At 43.1% G+C, this 14,449-nt stretch overlaps 1 protein-coding gene across 2 annotated transcripts in view; it reads left to right on the top strand.

Moving 5' to 3' along the window:
- Positions 1–10,661, top strand: part of si:dkey-32e6.3 — a 93,302-nt gene extending 82,641 nt beyond the window's left edge. For both annotated transcript variants that reach the window (XM_041191750.1, XM_041191749.1), the window contains exon 6: positions 7,747–10,661. In XM_041191750.1, coding sequence (XP_041047684.1) covers positions 7,747–7,917 — 171 coding nt within the window. In that variant the 3' untranslated portion in view covers positions 7,918–10,661. The remainder of the gene's footprint in view (positions 1–7,746) is intronic.
- Positions 10,662–14,449: the final 3,788 nt, after the last annotated feature.

Raw genomic sequence — 14,449 nt, 5'->3', positions numbered from 1 at the left:
CCACTCCATCCACCACCGATGCACAGTGGCAGCAGTGTGTACCAGCTACCAGATGCATTGCAGCAACTCACCAAGGCTCCTGCAACAGTACCCTCCAAACCCGCGACCTCTACCACTTAGGAGTAGGGCAGCATATGCATGGGAACACTACCACCTGCAAGTCCCCCTCCAAGCCGCATACTATCCTGACTTGGAACTATATTGCTATTCCTTCATTGTCATTGGGTCAAAATCCTGGGACTCACTCCCTGATAGCACTGTGTTCCTACAACATATGGACTGCAGCGATTCAAGAAGGTGGCGGTCAAGGGCAATTAGGGATGGGCAATAAAAGTGCTGGTCTAGCCAGTGATGCCCACGTCCCATGAGTGAATAAAAATAAATTAACCATCTGCTTATACTGAAACATAGAAACATAGAAAATAGGAGCAGGAGTAGACCATCTGGCCCCCCGAGCCTCCTCCGCAGTTCAATATGATCATGGTTGATCCTTTATCTCAATGCCTTTCTCCCCATACCCCTTGACACCTTTAGAATCTAGAAATCTATCTATTTCCTTCTTAAATATATTCGGTGACTTGGCCTCCACAGCCCTCTGTGGTAGAGAATTCCACAGGTTCACCACCCTTTGAGTGAAGATATTTCTCTTCATCTCAGTCCTAAATGGCCTACCCCATGTCCTGAAACTGTGACCCCTTGTTCAAGAACCCCAGCCAAAGAAAACATCATCATTACATCCAGTCTGTCCAGCCCTGTCAGAATTGTATACTTTTCAATGAGATCCCCTCTCATTCTTCTAAACTCCAATGAATACAACCGAATCGACCCAATCTCTCCTGATACGACAATCTTACCATCTCAGGAATCAGCCTGGTGAGCCTTCGCTGCGTTCCCTCTATGGCAAGTGTATCTTTTCTTCGGTGAGAAGACTAAAACTGCACACAATACTTCAGGTGTGGTCTCACCAAGGCCCTGTACAACTGCAGTAAGACATCTTTGCTGCTGTACTAAAATCCTCTTGCAATGAAGGCCAACATACCACTTGCCTTCCTAATTGCTTGCTGCACTTGCATGCTTGCTTTCAGTGACTGGTGTACAAGCACACCCAGGTCCCTTTGTACATCAACATTTCCCACTCTATCACCATTTAAATAGTACTCTTCCATTCTGTTTTTCCTACTGAAGTGGATAACCTCACACTTATCCACGTTATACTGCGGCTGCCATGTATTTGCCCACTGACTCTTCTTGTCTAAACCGCCTTGAATTCTCTTTATATCCTCCTCACCACTCACATTCCCATCTAGTTTTGTGTCATCAGCAAACTTGGAAATATTACATTTAGTTCCCTCATCCAAATCATTGATATATATTGTGAATAGCCGGGGCCTAAGCACTGATCCCTGCGGTACCTCACTAGTCACCACTTGCCACTCTAAAAAAAGACCTATTTACTCCTGCTCTTTGTTTTCTGTCTGCTAACCAATTCTCAATCCATGCCAATATATCATCCCCAATTTCTTGTGCTTTGATTTTGCACACTAACCCCTTATGTGGGACTTTTTTAAAAATCCAAATATACCACATTCACTGGTTCTCCCTTATCTATTTTACTAATTATGTCCTCAAAAAACTCCAGTAGGTTTGTCAAACATGATTTACCTTTCATAAATACATGTTGACATTGCCTAATCCCGTTGATATTTTCTAAGTGTCCTGTTATCACATCCTTTATAATAGACTCTACATTTTCCCTCTGACTGACGTTAGGCCAACCAGCCTGTAATGCCCTGTTTTCTCCCTCCTTTTTTAAGTAGTGGGGTTACATTTTCCACCCTCCAATCTGCCAGGCTGTTCTAGAATCTACAGAATTTTGGAAGATGACAGCCAACACATCCACTATTTCCATGGCGATCTCCTTTAGTATCCTGGGATGTAGATTATCAGGCCCTGGAGATTTATCAACTTTCAGTCCCATTAATTTCTTCAGTTAATACTAATTTCCTTCAATTCCTCCTTCTCACTAGATCTTGGTTCCCTAATATTTTGGCAAGTTATTTTTGTCTTTTTCCGTGAAGACAGAACTAAGTAGTTGTTTAATTGCTCTGCCATTTCCTTATTCTGTTATACGTTCTCCTATTGCAGACTGTAAGAGACCTACATTTGTCTTTCATAATTTATAAAGCTATAACCTTCAATCTTATTCCAATCCAGATTTTTTTTGAGGCATTACTTAACAGCATTAATTAGGCTTTGCCTGAGTCTCTATGATTTATTCTCTATTCTGTTGAAGGAAAGGGAGGATAAGCCTTCTAATCCTTAATCTGGTCTGGGCTCGTTTATGTGTACCTATTTCCTCTAATAAGGCACTAAACATCATCCGAATTAAATAATCTTGCATCCAATTAGTCATGGTTCTCAACATTTTATCTATTTTATCTCTGCTCATCATCATCTTCTCTGCAACGAGTTCTTCAGTTGAGTTTTTTTTGTTCACCACTTAGCACCCTGGATCCTAAAGGCATCCTTGTTGCTGCTCATTGATTTTTCTGAAAGATTTTGGTGTCCTTTTCAAAATAGTATGCATTAAACCAGTCAGCAGTATTCAAAAGTTGGTTTGAACACATGATGTGAGGGTTACAGTAGCTTGTTTTAACTTGTATTCAAATTTACATTGTATTCAAATGACTTTGTTAACCATTGAGTTTCTAATGCTTATTTTGGCTCATAGCATAGCATAGATAGCTTCACACTGGCAATACTTTTTGTGAACAGTCACTAATGTGTTTAACAGAGAGTGCCTTTTATAAGAATTCTTTTTGTTACATCAGCTCACTTCAACTGTCACCTTCAACTCTCTGCTATGCTAAGTTAGCATGACTGAAGAACTCAGTCACACTAAACTGGTTACTTGAATTTCTATAGGAGATCCATTGCATCTTGTATCGATCCAGAGGTGGAAAATATCAGAGGCTAAACCTAATTATGTACAGATTAAACTACTGGTTGAATATATTTACAATTACATGATTTACAGAACCAAAGATAAAGACAAAATATTGTACTATATAGCATATTTAGTAATTTAAAACATGCACATCTGAGCTGGCAGTTTTGAGCTGGTTGTTCCCCTTGTTCTATCCACAAATTTTAAAAATGAAACAGTATCTTGTTATAAATAGCAGTTTAATGCGCTTGACTTTGCTATTCAATCCTAAAACTAAAAACTAGCAGTCTGTTACTTTCAAGATTGCCTTCAACAGCCAACTTCACTGAGCTTGCAAATTCTTAAAACAAGATCCTCCAGAATGCCACTAGTTATTGTCACTGGCAACCCTTCCTCACTAGTTTTTTTCCATTAATCATCACCAGCTTCTTTCAATTTTATAGGCAGTTTTTAATCCAAGTGAATAATTTCCCACAAACCTTACCTTTAAATACTTCACATGGGAAACTTCATCAAAAGCATCTGAAAATCAAAGTAAATAATAGCACTAAGTTGACTCTGTGCTTTGTGACATCTAGCACTCTTCACCTTTAAATTTTGACCTCGTTGAAGTGTCATCTTGAGAGAGTATCTGCCACGTCAATTAATTTTAAGAATATATAGCCTACTGTTAATTTGTTAAAATGTATTGTGAATTTAAAGATCCTACAATGGATTCATATGGGATGAGACTGTTTGAAAATAGTATGACCTCAAAAGAAAAATGATGTGCATACGATTGTTCTGCAAAGATATGGAAAATGCTAGTTTGGGTTATTTTAGTCAGGTCCACCCACACTCTAATTGGTTTTATTTGTGTTTTGCACATGATGCATTAATTCATTATAGCTGGGTTGAAATGCATGTGGAAAATATGCATTGAGAGAATTACAGTAAATGCAACCTGTGGTAATTGTATCAAAAAGCTTGATAACACTTGCACACCAGATGATTTCAGCAGATAAAAATTTAATGCATATCTACTATTTAATATAATTTTTACATTTTGTGTTTATCCACCTTTAGATGTCTGAGTGTCTTGTGTCCAAAAGAGAGGTCACAATTTGCTGTATGTGCAAACCAAACAAGTAAATGCCACCATTTCATGTTGAGGCCTTTTGAATTTAAGGTGGAAATTTACTAGCAGCTACAACTACTCTTGAATTGATCTCACTGAACCAGTTGCAATATCCAGGATTTTGCCTATTAGACAGTTCTTGAACAATGACCTGAAAGGGACAGACAGGTTAACCAAAGTTCTGTTTTAGCAATATCACTAATACTCTTCAAGACTGTGAGGAATATCATAGGAAATCTGCACATGTCCCTGCACCAGACTCCTACTTCCCCTTTTAACAGAGAAAACCCAAGTACACAGAAACTTCTCTTTTTGGCCTACAACTAAGCTTGTCAACTGTGATTAAAGGCATTTCTGGAGGTTTCATCACAAGACTTGCCCCACATTCCAGCCACTAATCAGCCTTGTGACACTGCCTTCCTATGCAAAAAGAAAGCAAAAACACTTATTACCCAATTGGAAGATGCTTGACTGTCAGCCAAACAGCCTTTTTTTAACCATTTTCAATTATTGATATCTGGCAAAGAGAAATTGTCAAAGAAAATTACCAAAAATACTTTTTTTTAATGTCTCGATGATTTTTCTCCAGAGTTGCACACAGCAGTGTCCCTGGAGATTGCAGTTCAATTCCTGGAGACTCTGGGCCAATTCTGGAGGGTTGGCAACCCATTCTCTAGTTGAACAGGAAAGTCAATTCTGATTTGGACATTGATGGCTGATTGTCAATGAGGTGAATAAAGACAGCTTTCAGTGATCCTGACGAGGCATAATTGGTGGTCTCCTTGACACTAGGGAGACCAAAACCATATTGGGTGACCACTTTATGAGAACACCTCCATTCGGTTCACAAGTATGACCCTGAGCTGACATCTCTATCCCTGGTCTGTTGCATTGTTCCAGTGAAACTTAACGTAAGCTTGAGGAACAGAAACTCATCTTTCGATTAGGCATTTTACAGCCTTTTTCTCATTCATTCACAGGATGTGGGCTTCACTGGCTGGGCCATCATTTATTGCCCATCCCTAGTTGCCCTTGAGAAGGTGGTGGTTAGCTGCCTTCTTGAACTGCTGTAGTCCAGATGGTGTAGGTACACCCATAGTGCTGTTAGGAAGGGAGTTCCAGGATTTTGACCCAACGACAGTTAAGGAACAGCGATATATTTCCAAGTCAGGATAGTGAATGACTTGGAGGGGAACTTCCAGGTAGTGGTGTTCCCATCTATCAGTTGCTCTTGTCCTTCTAGATGGTACTGGTTGTGGGTTTGGGAGGTGCTGGCTAAGGAGCTTTGGTGAATTCCTGCAGTGCATCTTGTAGATAGCACACACTGCTGCTACTGTGCATTGGTGGTGGAGGGAGGGAATGTTTGTGGACGTGGTGCCAATCAAGCGGGCGACTTTGTCCTGGATGGTGTCAAGGTTCTTGAGTGTTGTGGGAGCTGCACTCATCCAGGCAAGTGGGGAGTATTCCATCATGCTCTTGACTTGAGCCTTGTAGATGGTGGACAGCCTTTGGGGAGTCAGGAGGTGAGTTACTCATTGCAGAATTCCTAGCCTCTGAACTGCTTTTGTAGCCACAATATTTATATGGCTAATCCAGTTCAGCTTCTGGTCAATGGTAACCCCCAGGATTTTGATAGTGGGGGATTCAGTGGTGGCAATGCTATTGAATGTCAAGGGGCGATGGTTAGATTCTCTTGTTGGAGATGGTCATTACCTGGCACTTGTGTGGCATGAATGTCACTTGCTTCTTGTCAGCCCAAGCCTAGATATTGCCTAGATCTGCATTAGGACATGGACTGTTTCAGTATCTGAGCAGTCGCAAGTGGCGTTGAACATTGTGCAATCATCAGCAAACATCCCCACTTCTGACCTAATGATGGAAGGAAGGTCATTGATGAAGCAGCTGAAGATGGTTGGGCCCAGTACACTATCCTGAGGAACTCCTGCAGTGATGTCCTGGAGCTGAGATGACTGACCTCCAACAACCACAACCAACTTCCTTTGTGCCAGGTATGACTCCAACCAGTGGAGAGTTTCCCCCCTGATTCCCATTGACTCCAGTTTTACTTGGGCTCCTTGATGCCGCACTCAGTCAAATGCAGCCTTGATGTCAAGGGCAGTCACTCTCACTCACCTCAGGAGTTCAGCTCTTTTGTCCATGTTTGAACGAAGGCTGTAATGAGGTCAGGAGCTGAGTGACTGGCGGACCCCAAACTGGGCATCACTGAGCAGGTTACTGCTAAGCAAGTGCTGCTTCATAGCACTGTTGATGACTCCTTCCATTACTTTATTGTGATCAAGAATAGACTGGTGGGGTGGTAATTGGCCGAGTTGGATTTGTCCTGTTTTTTGTGTACAGGGTATACCTGGGCAATTTTCCACATAGCCAGGCTGATGCTAGTGTTGTAGCTGTACTGGAACAGCTTGGCTAATGCTGCAGCAAGTTCTGGAGCACAAGTCTTCAGTACTGTTGCCGGAATACTGCCAGGGCCCATAGCCTTTGCACTATCTAGTGCCTTCAGCCATTTCGTGATATCACATGGAGCAAATCGAATTGGCTGAAGACTGGGATCTGTCATACAGAGGAGGCCTTCTGGACATAGCATTGAGTTCAACAATTTCAGATTATAAACTTTCCCCCATTTTGTTTCCTATTTTTTGCATGTTTCAGTTTTCTTGTACTTTCATTTTAAGACAGCAGCACAGTGCTCTAGGCAAATCCTTTGTTTCTTATTCCATCACCATTCCCTTTGGCCCCATAAGACTAACTCTTATCTCTTGTCATTCAATCTCTCCTGTCTTCTACCCTATCACAGTCCTTCTTTTTATCCTTTTCCCACCTACCCCTTGCTCAAAACCTATTACATCTCTAACATTTCCCAGATCTGATTAAAGATCATTGACCTGAAAGCCTATTTCTCTCTCCACAGATAATGCCTGACCTGCTGAGTATTTCCAGCATTTTCTGCTTTTATTTCAGATTTCCAGCTTCCGCAGTATTCTGCTTTGAGAGAATTTGTGTAAACATTGAAAGCTCTTTCACTTACTCAGAATCATATACATAGAAAGTAACTCATGACCTTTGGTGGGGAAATCTTGACTACTAGAGTTATCCAATAACTGCTACATCTAATACTTGTCTCACAGGAAGACTTGGAGCGATTAGTAGAAGTTCTTACCAACAAATGGAGTGGCTGCCTAATGCTAATTTATTGCATATATTTATTGTCATTCACAGATTAACACCAAGATATTCTGGTGTAAATTAATAGCAATCATTTGCTTAGAGTGAAAGGCATGAATGACTGAAATTGACTAAATACTGTCTCTGCAGGGTTTTATATTGATGTACTATCAGTCACTGCCAACAGGATTGTTGCACCACAAATAGCTTACTTGACAATTTGTTGTATATCAGCATTCTCACTGAGATCTCTACCTGGGATAATGTTTCTGTACAGTGAAAAAAATGTTTCACTAAGGAATTATTTCCAGGTATTCCTTTACATACATGTCTTCCCACACCACTGGCATGAGTTAACCTCTGAGATTTTCAAAATTACGAATGAATTACTGTACCTCACTTATTGATATTGATCATTTATTGAAAAATACATGTACATAACTTTGACTATGACATAATTTTCAAATCCGTGATTCTCCTTTTTTGTTTAAAAAAACAGGTATTTGTGGAGGATGGTGTTGGAACCAGGACTGCCGCAACCTCAGAGCTGTATGATATTTGTCTGGTTCAGACAGACCTACTTGGAGCCATCCATGACCGGAGTTACTTCATCAAGTGTATTCAGCAATGTGAAGAGAATTACAGTAACTACACTGCAATTTCACACTGAAGATACCCTACCCACCACATTATCAGCCTTAGATAGCTGAAACTCAGGGCATGTGTATGAAAATGAAACTGGATAATAAAATTATATACAAGTTAGTTAATTATATTTAGGATGAAAGTACAGTTTGAGATAAATTGGTTGAGTTGTAATGAAACATTGTGATTATAATGGTACAATACTCTGAGAAGGATCTATTATTTATGGTTACTGTGGAAATTGTAATAAGTTTCTGACACCAGAAGATAGTTTGCAGCGACTCTTGACTATTTGAATTAAACTAAGTCCAGATATACACACAATATCTTTAAGCAGCAGCAATACGGAGAAATATACCATACAACTGTGTTCTCTTCCTAGGTAAAGATATAACTCGGTCATCGTTCCCATCCAATACTGAGTCCCTCTACAACTTGTTAAGAAAAGCGTCTTTATATTTTTTATTCATTCATGGGATGTGAGCATCACTGGCAAGGCCACTATTTATTACCCATCCTTAATTTTCCTTGAGAAGGCAGTGATAAGCTACCTTCTGGAACTGCTGTACTCCATGTGGTGTAAGTAGACCCTAAGTGCAATTATGGAGGGAGTTTCAGGATTTTGCTGCAGCAATAGTGAAGGAACACCAATACGTTTCCAAGCGAGGATCTACATTTATGGCCCTTCTCCTTCTAGATGGGAGAGGTCACAGGTTTGGAAGGTGCTGTCAAAGGAGCTTTGGCAAGTTGCTACATTGCATCATGTAGATGGTACACAGCTACTACTGTGGGCTGGCGATGAAGGGAGTGAATGTCAAAGGAGGTGGATGGGATGCCAATCAAGCGTACTGTTTTGTCTTATATAGAGTTGAGCTTCTTGATTTTCTTTATATGCAGTTCCTCATGAACACTGTAATTGATAATTAATTATGATAAGTTTTGAACACCCCCTAGAAAAGATGTATTCCTTCAAAACAACAGATGCCAACTTGTTTTCATCCTGTTCTTGCATTGTTCCACTCTTCATCTCAAAACTTCCTTGATTAACAATTTCCTAATTTGGCCTTGAAAGCAAATCAAGAGACACAAATGGCATACGACCTATCATTTCAGGAAACATCTAAACCATGGGGCTAAATTTTCTGTATTGCTCGCTAAAGCATACCCCCAACCCCTCTGCCCCCCACCCAGTCTTCATAAAAGGCTGCTCCACAGTGATAATACGCTGGAGGCAGCTTTAACAACGTGAAAGTGGGACTTCTGTCCCTCAGGGGGTCATAGCCCCATCCTTGAGAGCTGCTAGCCAATCTGATTAGTCAGCAACCAAGTAGTCCCAGCGATACTAGAACTCGGCGGTGAGTGCTGCTGGGACTACACTTAGGCCCAAGAAGAAGATCATAGTGACCAAACTCAAAGGTAAAACCTGGGGTTTTGGGTAAGGAAACAATCACGGATGCTAGGGAGTCAGGGTGGATGCATGAGAGGTTGGGTTTTGGAGGCAAGGGGTGGCACAAAGGGGTACCATCTTGGGCTGGTGCTTCTGATGCACATAGGGCACCCCCCCATATGAGGTACCACCCACTTCCTTTCAGCCTTTTCATCTCAAATAGTGAAAAAACAGGCTGGCCATTTTCCTCCACCTTCCACCGTCCACATATTATGGTGGTGGAGGCAGAACCAGGCTTATTAATTGCCTAGTTAAGGCCTCAATAGGCCTAAGGACAAGCAGACTGGCTGATGCCTTACCCGTCCACTGTATTACGGGGGACAGCTCAGGGAAGGCACTGGGCTAGCCACCTGTCCTATTTTACATGAACCCCCCTGACAGGCGGCATAAAATTCTCCCCATGATGTCAGCTAAATTGTACACTGACAAATCAAACTCTAAAGTATAATGGGAATATTAAAAAGAAACCATAAACTTTGTTCATATGCGAATAAACTAAATCATCAACATATATATATATAAAATATATATATACAACAGGAGTATCTCAGTTTCATCCTTAAGGATGAAGAAATCCTTTTAGATTCCTCACTTAGAGTTCAATAACCATGCTAATAAATCGTGTTTTAATTGTTCGTTAGGAATTTTTAAATCTTCACCAACTTTCAAACCCACTAAATACTAATCAACAATGTTACAATCACTACCATCTAGGTAACGAGGGATCGATGAGACAAGAACATAACCCAGGGTAGTCCAAGGTGTTTCTCCTGCTTTATACATATTTTTCTACCATGAACAAGCTCCTAAAACTGATATTCCTCTTTCAGACACATCATTATTTTGTTGTATTTTAAAGGTAGCCATTTTGGCTGTTACTTTCAGTAGACCAAAGACATAGGAGGTACAGGATATAGAAATGCTACAGTGGCTTAAGGTACTCCTTCAGAATTTTACTCTCTACTTGTTCTATAGGTTGAAGGTCAGTTCTCACCTGTATTTTGGTAATGTGTTTTACAACCAGAACTAGAAAAATTTGATGGTTCCCTAATCCAAGTATATGGGAAGATATAAACACCTATTCACTGTTGGTAGCAGCCATTCTTTCACCATGATAAAACATGGTTTCTGAGGTGGTATAACAATGCTTTCCTTTTGCTGTATATGTAATATCCCCACACAACGGTGATTTGCCAGCAAAAGTAAATCCACGTGATGGTGATTTCATAGTGTTATTGCTTCACATGCCCAGCTATTTTCTTGTCTGCTACATAAATCTAAACTCACTTTCCATTTATTAAATATGGTGGAAGTTTAAGGTACTTCTTAAGATTTTTACCCTCTACTTATTCAGAACGCTAAATCTTATATAATTGTTGTCCAGTTTGTTTCTCAAACCATAATTTCTTCATAAGGATCCCATATGTCCCACGAATTGATGTACAGTTACTTCTGCAGTATGTACCCTGGTAAATCGTTGAACCAAACAAAAGTTCTTGTTCCCTGGCGCCCATTTTTGCGATTGTTCATAAGATGTCCGTCCAGTTGGGTAGTTTTTCATTTATTAGCTCCCGTAGTCTGTGTGGAGTTTGCATGTTCTCCTTGTGTCCGTGTGGATTTCCGCCAGGTGCTCTGGTTTCCTCCCACTGTCCAAAGACATGCTGGTTAGGTGGACTGGCTATGGTTAAATTTCCCCTTTGTGTGTGTGTGTGTGTGTGTGTGTGTGTGTGTGTGTCCTGGGTGTACCCTGCCTAGTGCCCACTGCCTGTCAGGATAGGCTCTGACTCCCTGCGGCCCTGAATTGGATAAAGCGATTCTGGAAAAGTGAGTGAGGTCGTCTTGTTCCTGATTTACCATATTCTCCCAATCTGATAAATATAAGGCACACACAACTGCGCAGGAGGCATTTGAGCTTTCAAGTTTTGATTGATTTATTACCCTTATACTTAGTCACACCTATCTCATTTACAATTGTAATCAATTCAACTGACGTTAATTTGCCTTGATTATAATATTGACTTTCTATATCTAATCTGTTCCAGACAGCCTGAGCAGCAGCTCCATCTCCCACCCAATCTATAATAGGCTTTCTCTGGTGAGAATGTATTGAAACATACTTTCTCTTTCTGCCTTCCAGTATCTTCTGGCAGTACATTCATGGAACCAATCCCGCTCTTGTTTAAGCACTACTTGAGCCCAATCAACATAATGATTATCACACACTCCCTGAGGCATTGTTATATTTGTTAAATCAATTGGAGTACAATTATATATTTCACATTTGAGTACACCACCCAATGTATGACCTGAGCCATAAGTCCATTATTGGGCCCCTCAGTAAAATAGCATCCATCACCCATTGTTTCCTATTTGAGTCTCATGTGTTTGAGAATCTTGTAGCACTTGAACAGTTATTGACTCATGCACCCATTCTGGGTGACAAACATCAAAATTGATCCCAACACTTTATTGTTGCTACATACTTGTACTTCATGTCTTTTGTGAACATAAGGAAAATGTAATTGCCACAGTGGCTCAACAATACCTGGCATGACAATAACATAAGATATCCCTTGGAAAGATGCTCTATACTTGTCTACCCTTTTTAACTTTTAAACTAATGATAATTATTGAAGCTTCTGATGGAAAGTTGCTTTAACCATATTCCACCAACGTCCCCAGCCAACACAGACTAGGGGTGGAATTTTCCAAGCCTGCTGATGACAGGCATGATACGTGGCATAAGCTGAAAATATGTTGCAGCCTGCTTCACGATGGCGTGAAGGCAGGTCGCGTTCATCCGCTCAGCCCGCCAACAGGTGGGTGTTTCCCGCCATCGGTCGACTAATTGGGGAGCTGATTGTAATATATTAGCATATAATTAAAAGACCATCCCGCCAGGCTCTTGGAGCCCTGCCGTATCATGCCGTCCACATTGGCGGCAAAACACATTGATGCGTTTCACAACAGCACGCAGGTGACATGCACTTGGCAGCCTTCACTTTGGGGGAACTGAGGTGAGTGAGCAGCAGCGTTCTTCACAATTCACCCGTTGTTTACAGGCCTCTGGGGGAGGCAGGAGCAACTGATGCCTGGCCCTGGAAGCGACTGGTGAGGGGGGTGGGGGGGAATGGTGTCCAGGGGCAAGTGATGGCCAGCCTCAGAGGTGACTGCTGGTGGCGGTGTGGGGGGGGTGGGGTGGGGGGGGGGTGTTGCTGGATGGTGTCCAGGGGCAAGTGCTAAGTGCTGGTCAGCATGGGGGGTGACTGCTGAGGGAGGTGGGGGTCTGGTGCTGCATTCCAGGCAACTTAGGTGGAGGGGGGCAGGGTAAGTGAGTGGAATGGCCGCGCATTAGGGACACCTTTATAAACTGACCCTGCCTCTGCAACTAAGATGGATCAGGAGCAGCCACAGCCACAGTGATATGATTGGGGTCAGACTCCTAGCCTGCCCGCCCGTGCAAGCAATGCGGAGACACCAAAGGGCCACCAAGCGCTCCATACCTCCCCCACCACCCCGGCACAGACTGAGTCTACCACCACTTTGTTGAACAGTGGAGCAGTTGGACTGCACACATTATACAATCTCCTCACCAATGCTGACCATGTAGCAGTCACTGCTGGAGGCACTCACAGCCCTTGGCTATCTCAGCATCCCGGTTTGGACCAGTGTCCCCATGTCGTAGGTTGACAGGGCAGCCATGCAGTGCACTTATCCCTGGTCATCCAAGAGGTGATAGCACTCTCCAGGAAGCATTAAGGTGCGGTCACACAGGGCCAGGAAAGGTGCTAAGTACAGCCATGAAAACCACATCACTCTCGCTCTTTCATGCTGCAGGAGAACCATGTCAGGATCATGGATTCTGGTGACCTAGCTGTATGCCTGATGGCCTACAGAGACCATAGAAGATGGAGGAGAGAGCGGCTGAGGCACCTGGCTGCGCAAAGGCAGGAGCAGCTTCCACACATGCTGCCCAGGAATGATAGTGAGCAGTGGCTGGTCAGCATCTAGCAACACCCAGGGTCTGTAGATGCCACCTGCCATTCCTGCAGATGACTGAGAACCAGTGTCACCAACGGCTGTGCATGTCTAGGGACCTGGTGGCTCACAACTGTCACTTACTGCAGGACTTGGTGCCAAGGGGACATGGAGGGCATCCACTGCCAGTGGCTGTGAAAGTGACTGCAGTGCTCAATTTCTACACCAGTGGCTCCTTTCAGGGGTCCACAGGTGACTTGTGTGGGATTTCACAATCTGCCACCCACAGATGCATCCATACGGTCACAGATGTCATCTTCTCCATGGCACACAATTTTGTGCATTTTGCCCAGGACCGGGACAGCCAGGGTGCAAGGGCTTTTGGATTCGCCCTGATCTTGGGATTCCCACAGGTGCAGGGTGCGATTGACTACACTCATGTAGTGCTCAGGTCTCCATCACTACAGTCAGTGGACTTCATCAACCACAAGGGTTTCCACTCATTTAATGTGCAACAGGTATGTGACCACCAGAAACGCATCCTGCAGGTATATGCACGGTTTCTAGGGAGTTTGCATGATGCCTACATGCTGAGTCACTTGCAGATCCTTGCAGTCTCCCAGGGTCTACGGAGGCTGCAGGGTTGGCTCCTTGGGGACAAGGGTTACCCGCAGAAGTCGTGGCTGACGACACTCGTGCGGTGGCCTCAGACTGCAGCAGAGCGACGCTATAATGAGGCTCATGCAGCAGCTCGCAGCTTGGTGGAGCAGATCATCAGGATGCTGAAGATGCAGTTCCGGTGCCTGGACCGGTCTGGTGGAGCCCTGCAATACAGCCCACAGAGGGTGTCACGCATTGTCATCACCTGCACCCTTTACAACCTGTCGCTGCAATGAGGAGATGAACTGGCGGAGGAGATGGAGTAGCTGAATGTCTCCTCTGGTGATGTGAGTGAGGGGGTCCTCGGTGGTGACGATGATAGGGATGAGGCTCTTGCACTGGCTAGACAAGGCAGGTGCACTCGGAAGGCCCTCATAGCTGCCAGATTTGTGGAGGATGATGATGACATGCAGTGAGGGTACTCCATAGACCTTCTGCTGGCCTCTGGGAAGGTCTGACTCCTGTCTGGCCA

Source organism: Carcharodon carcharias, chromosome 7 (assembly GCF_017639515.1).
Source record: "Carcharodon carcharias isolate sCarCar2 chromosome 7, sCarCar2.pri, whole genome shotgun sequence".
Classification (NCBI taxonomy): domain Eukaryota; kingdom Metazoa; phylum Chordata; class Chondrichthyes; order Lamniformes; family Lamnidae; genus Carcharodon; species Carcharodon carcharias.
The sequence above is the reverse complement of the archived record's forward strand: the minus strand, read 5'-3'. Positions and strand labels throughout refer to the sequence as shown.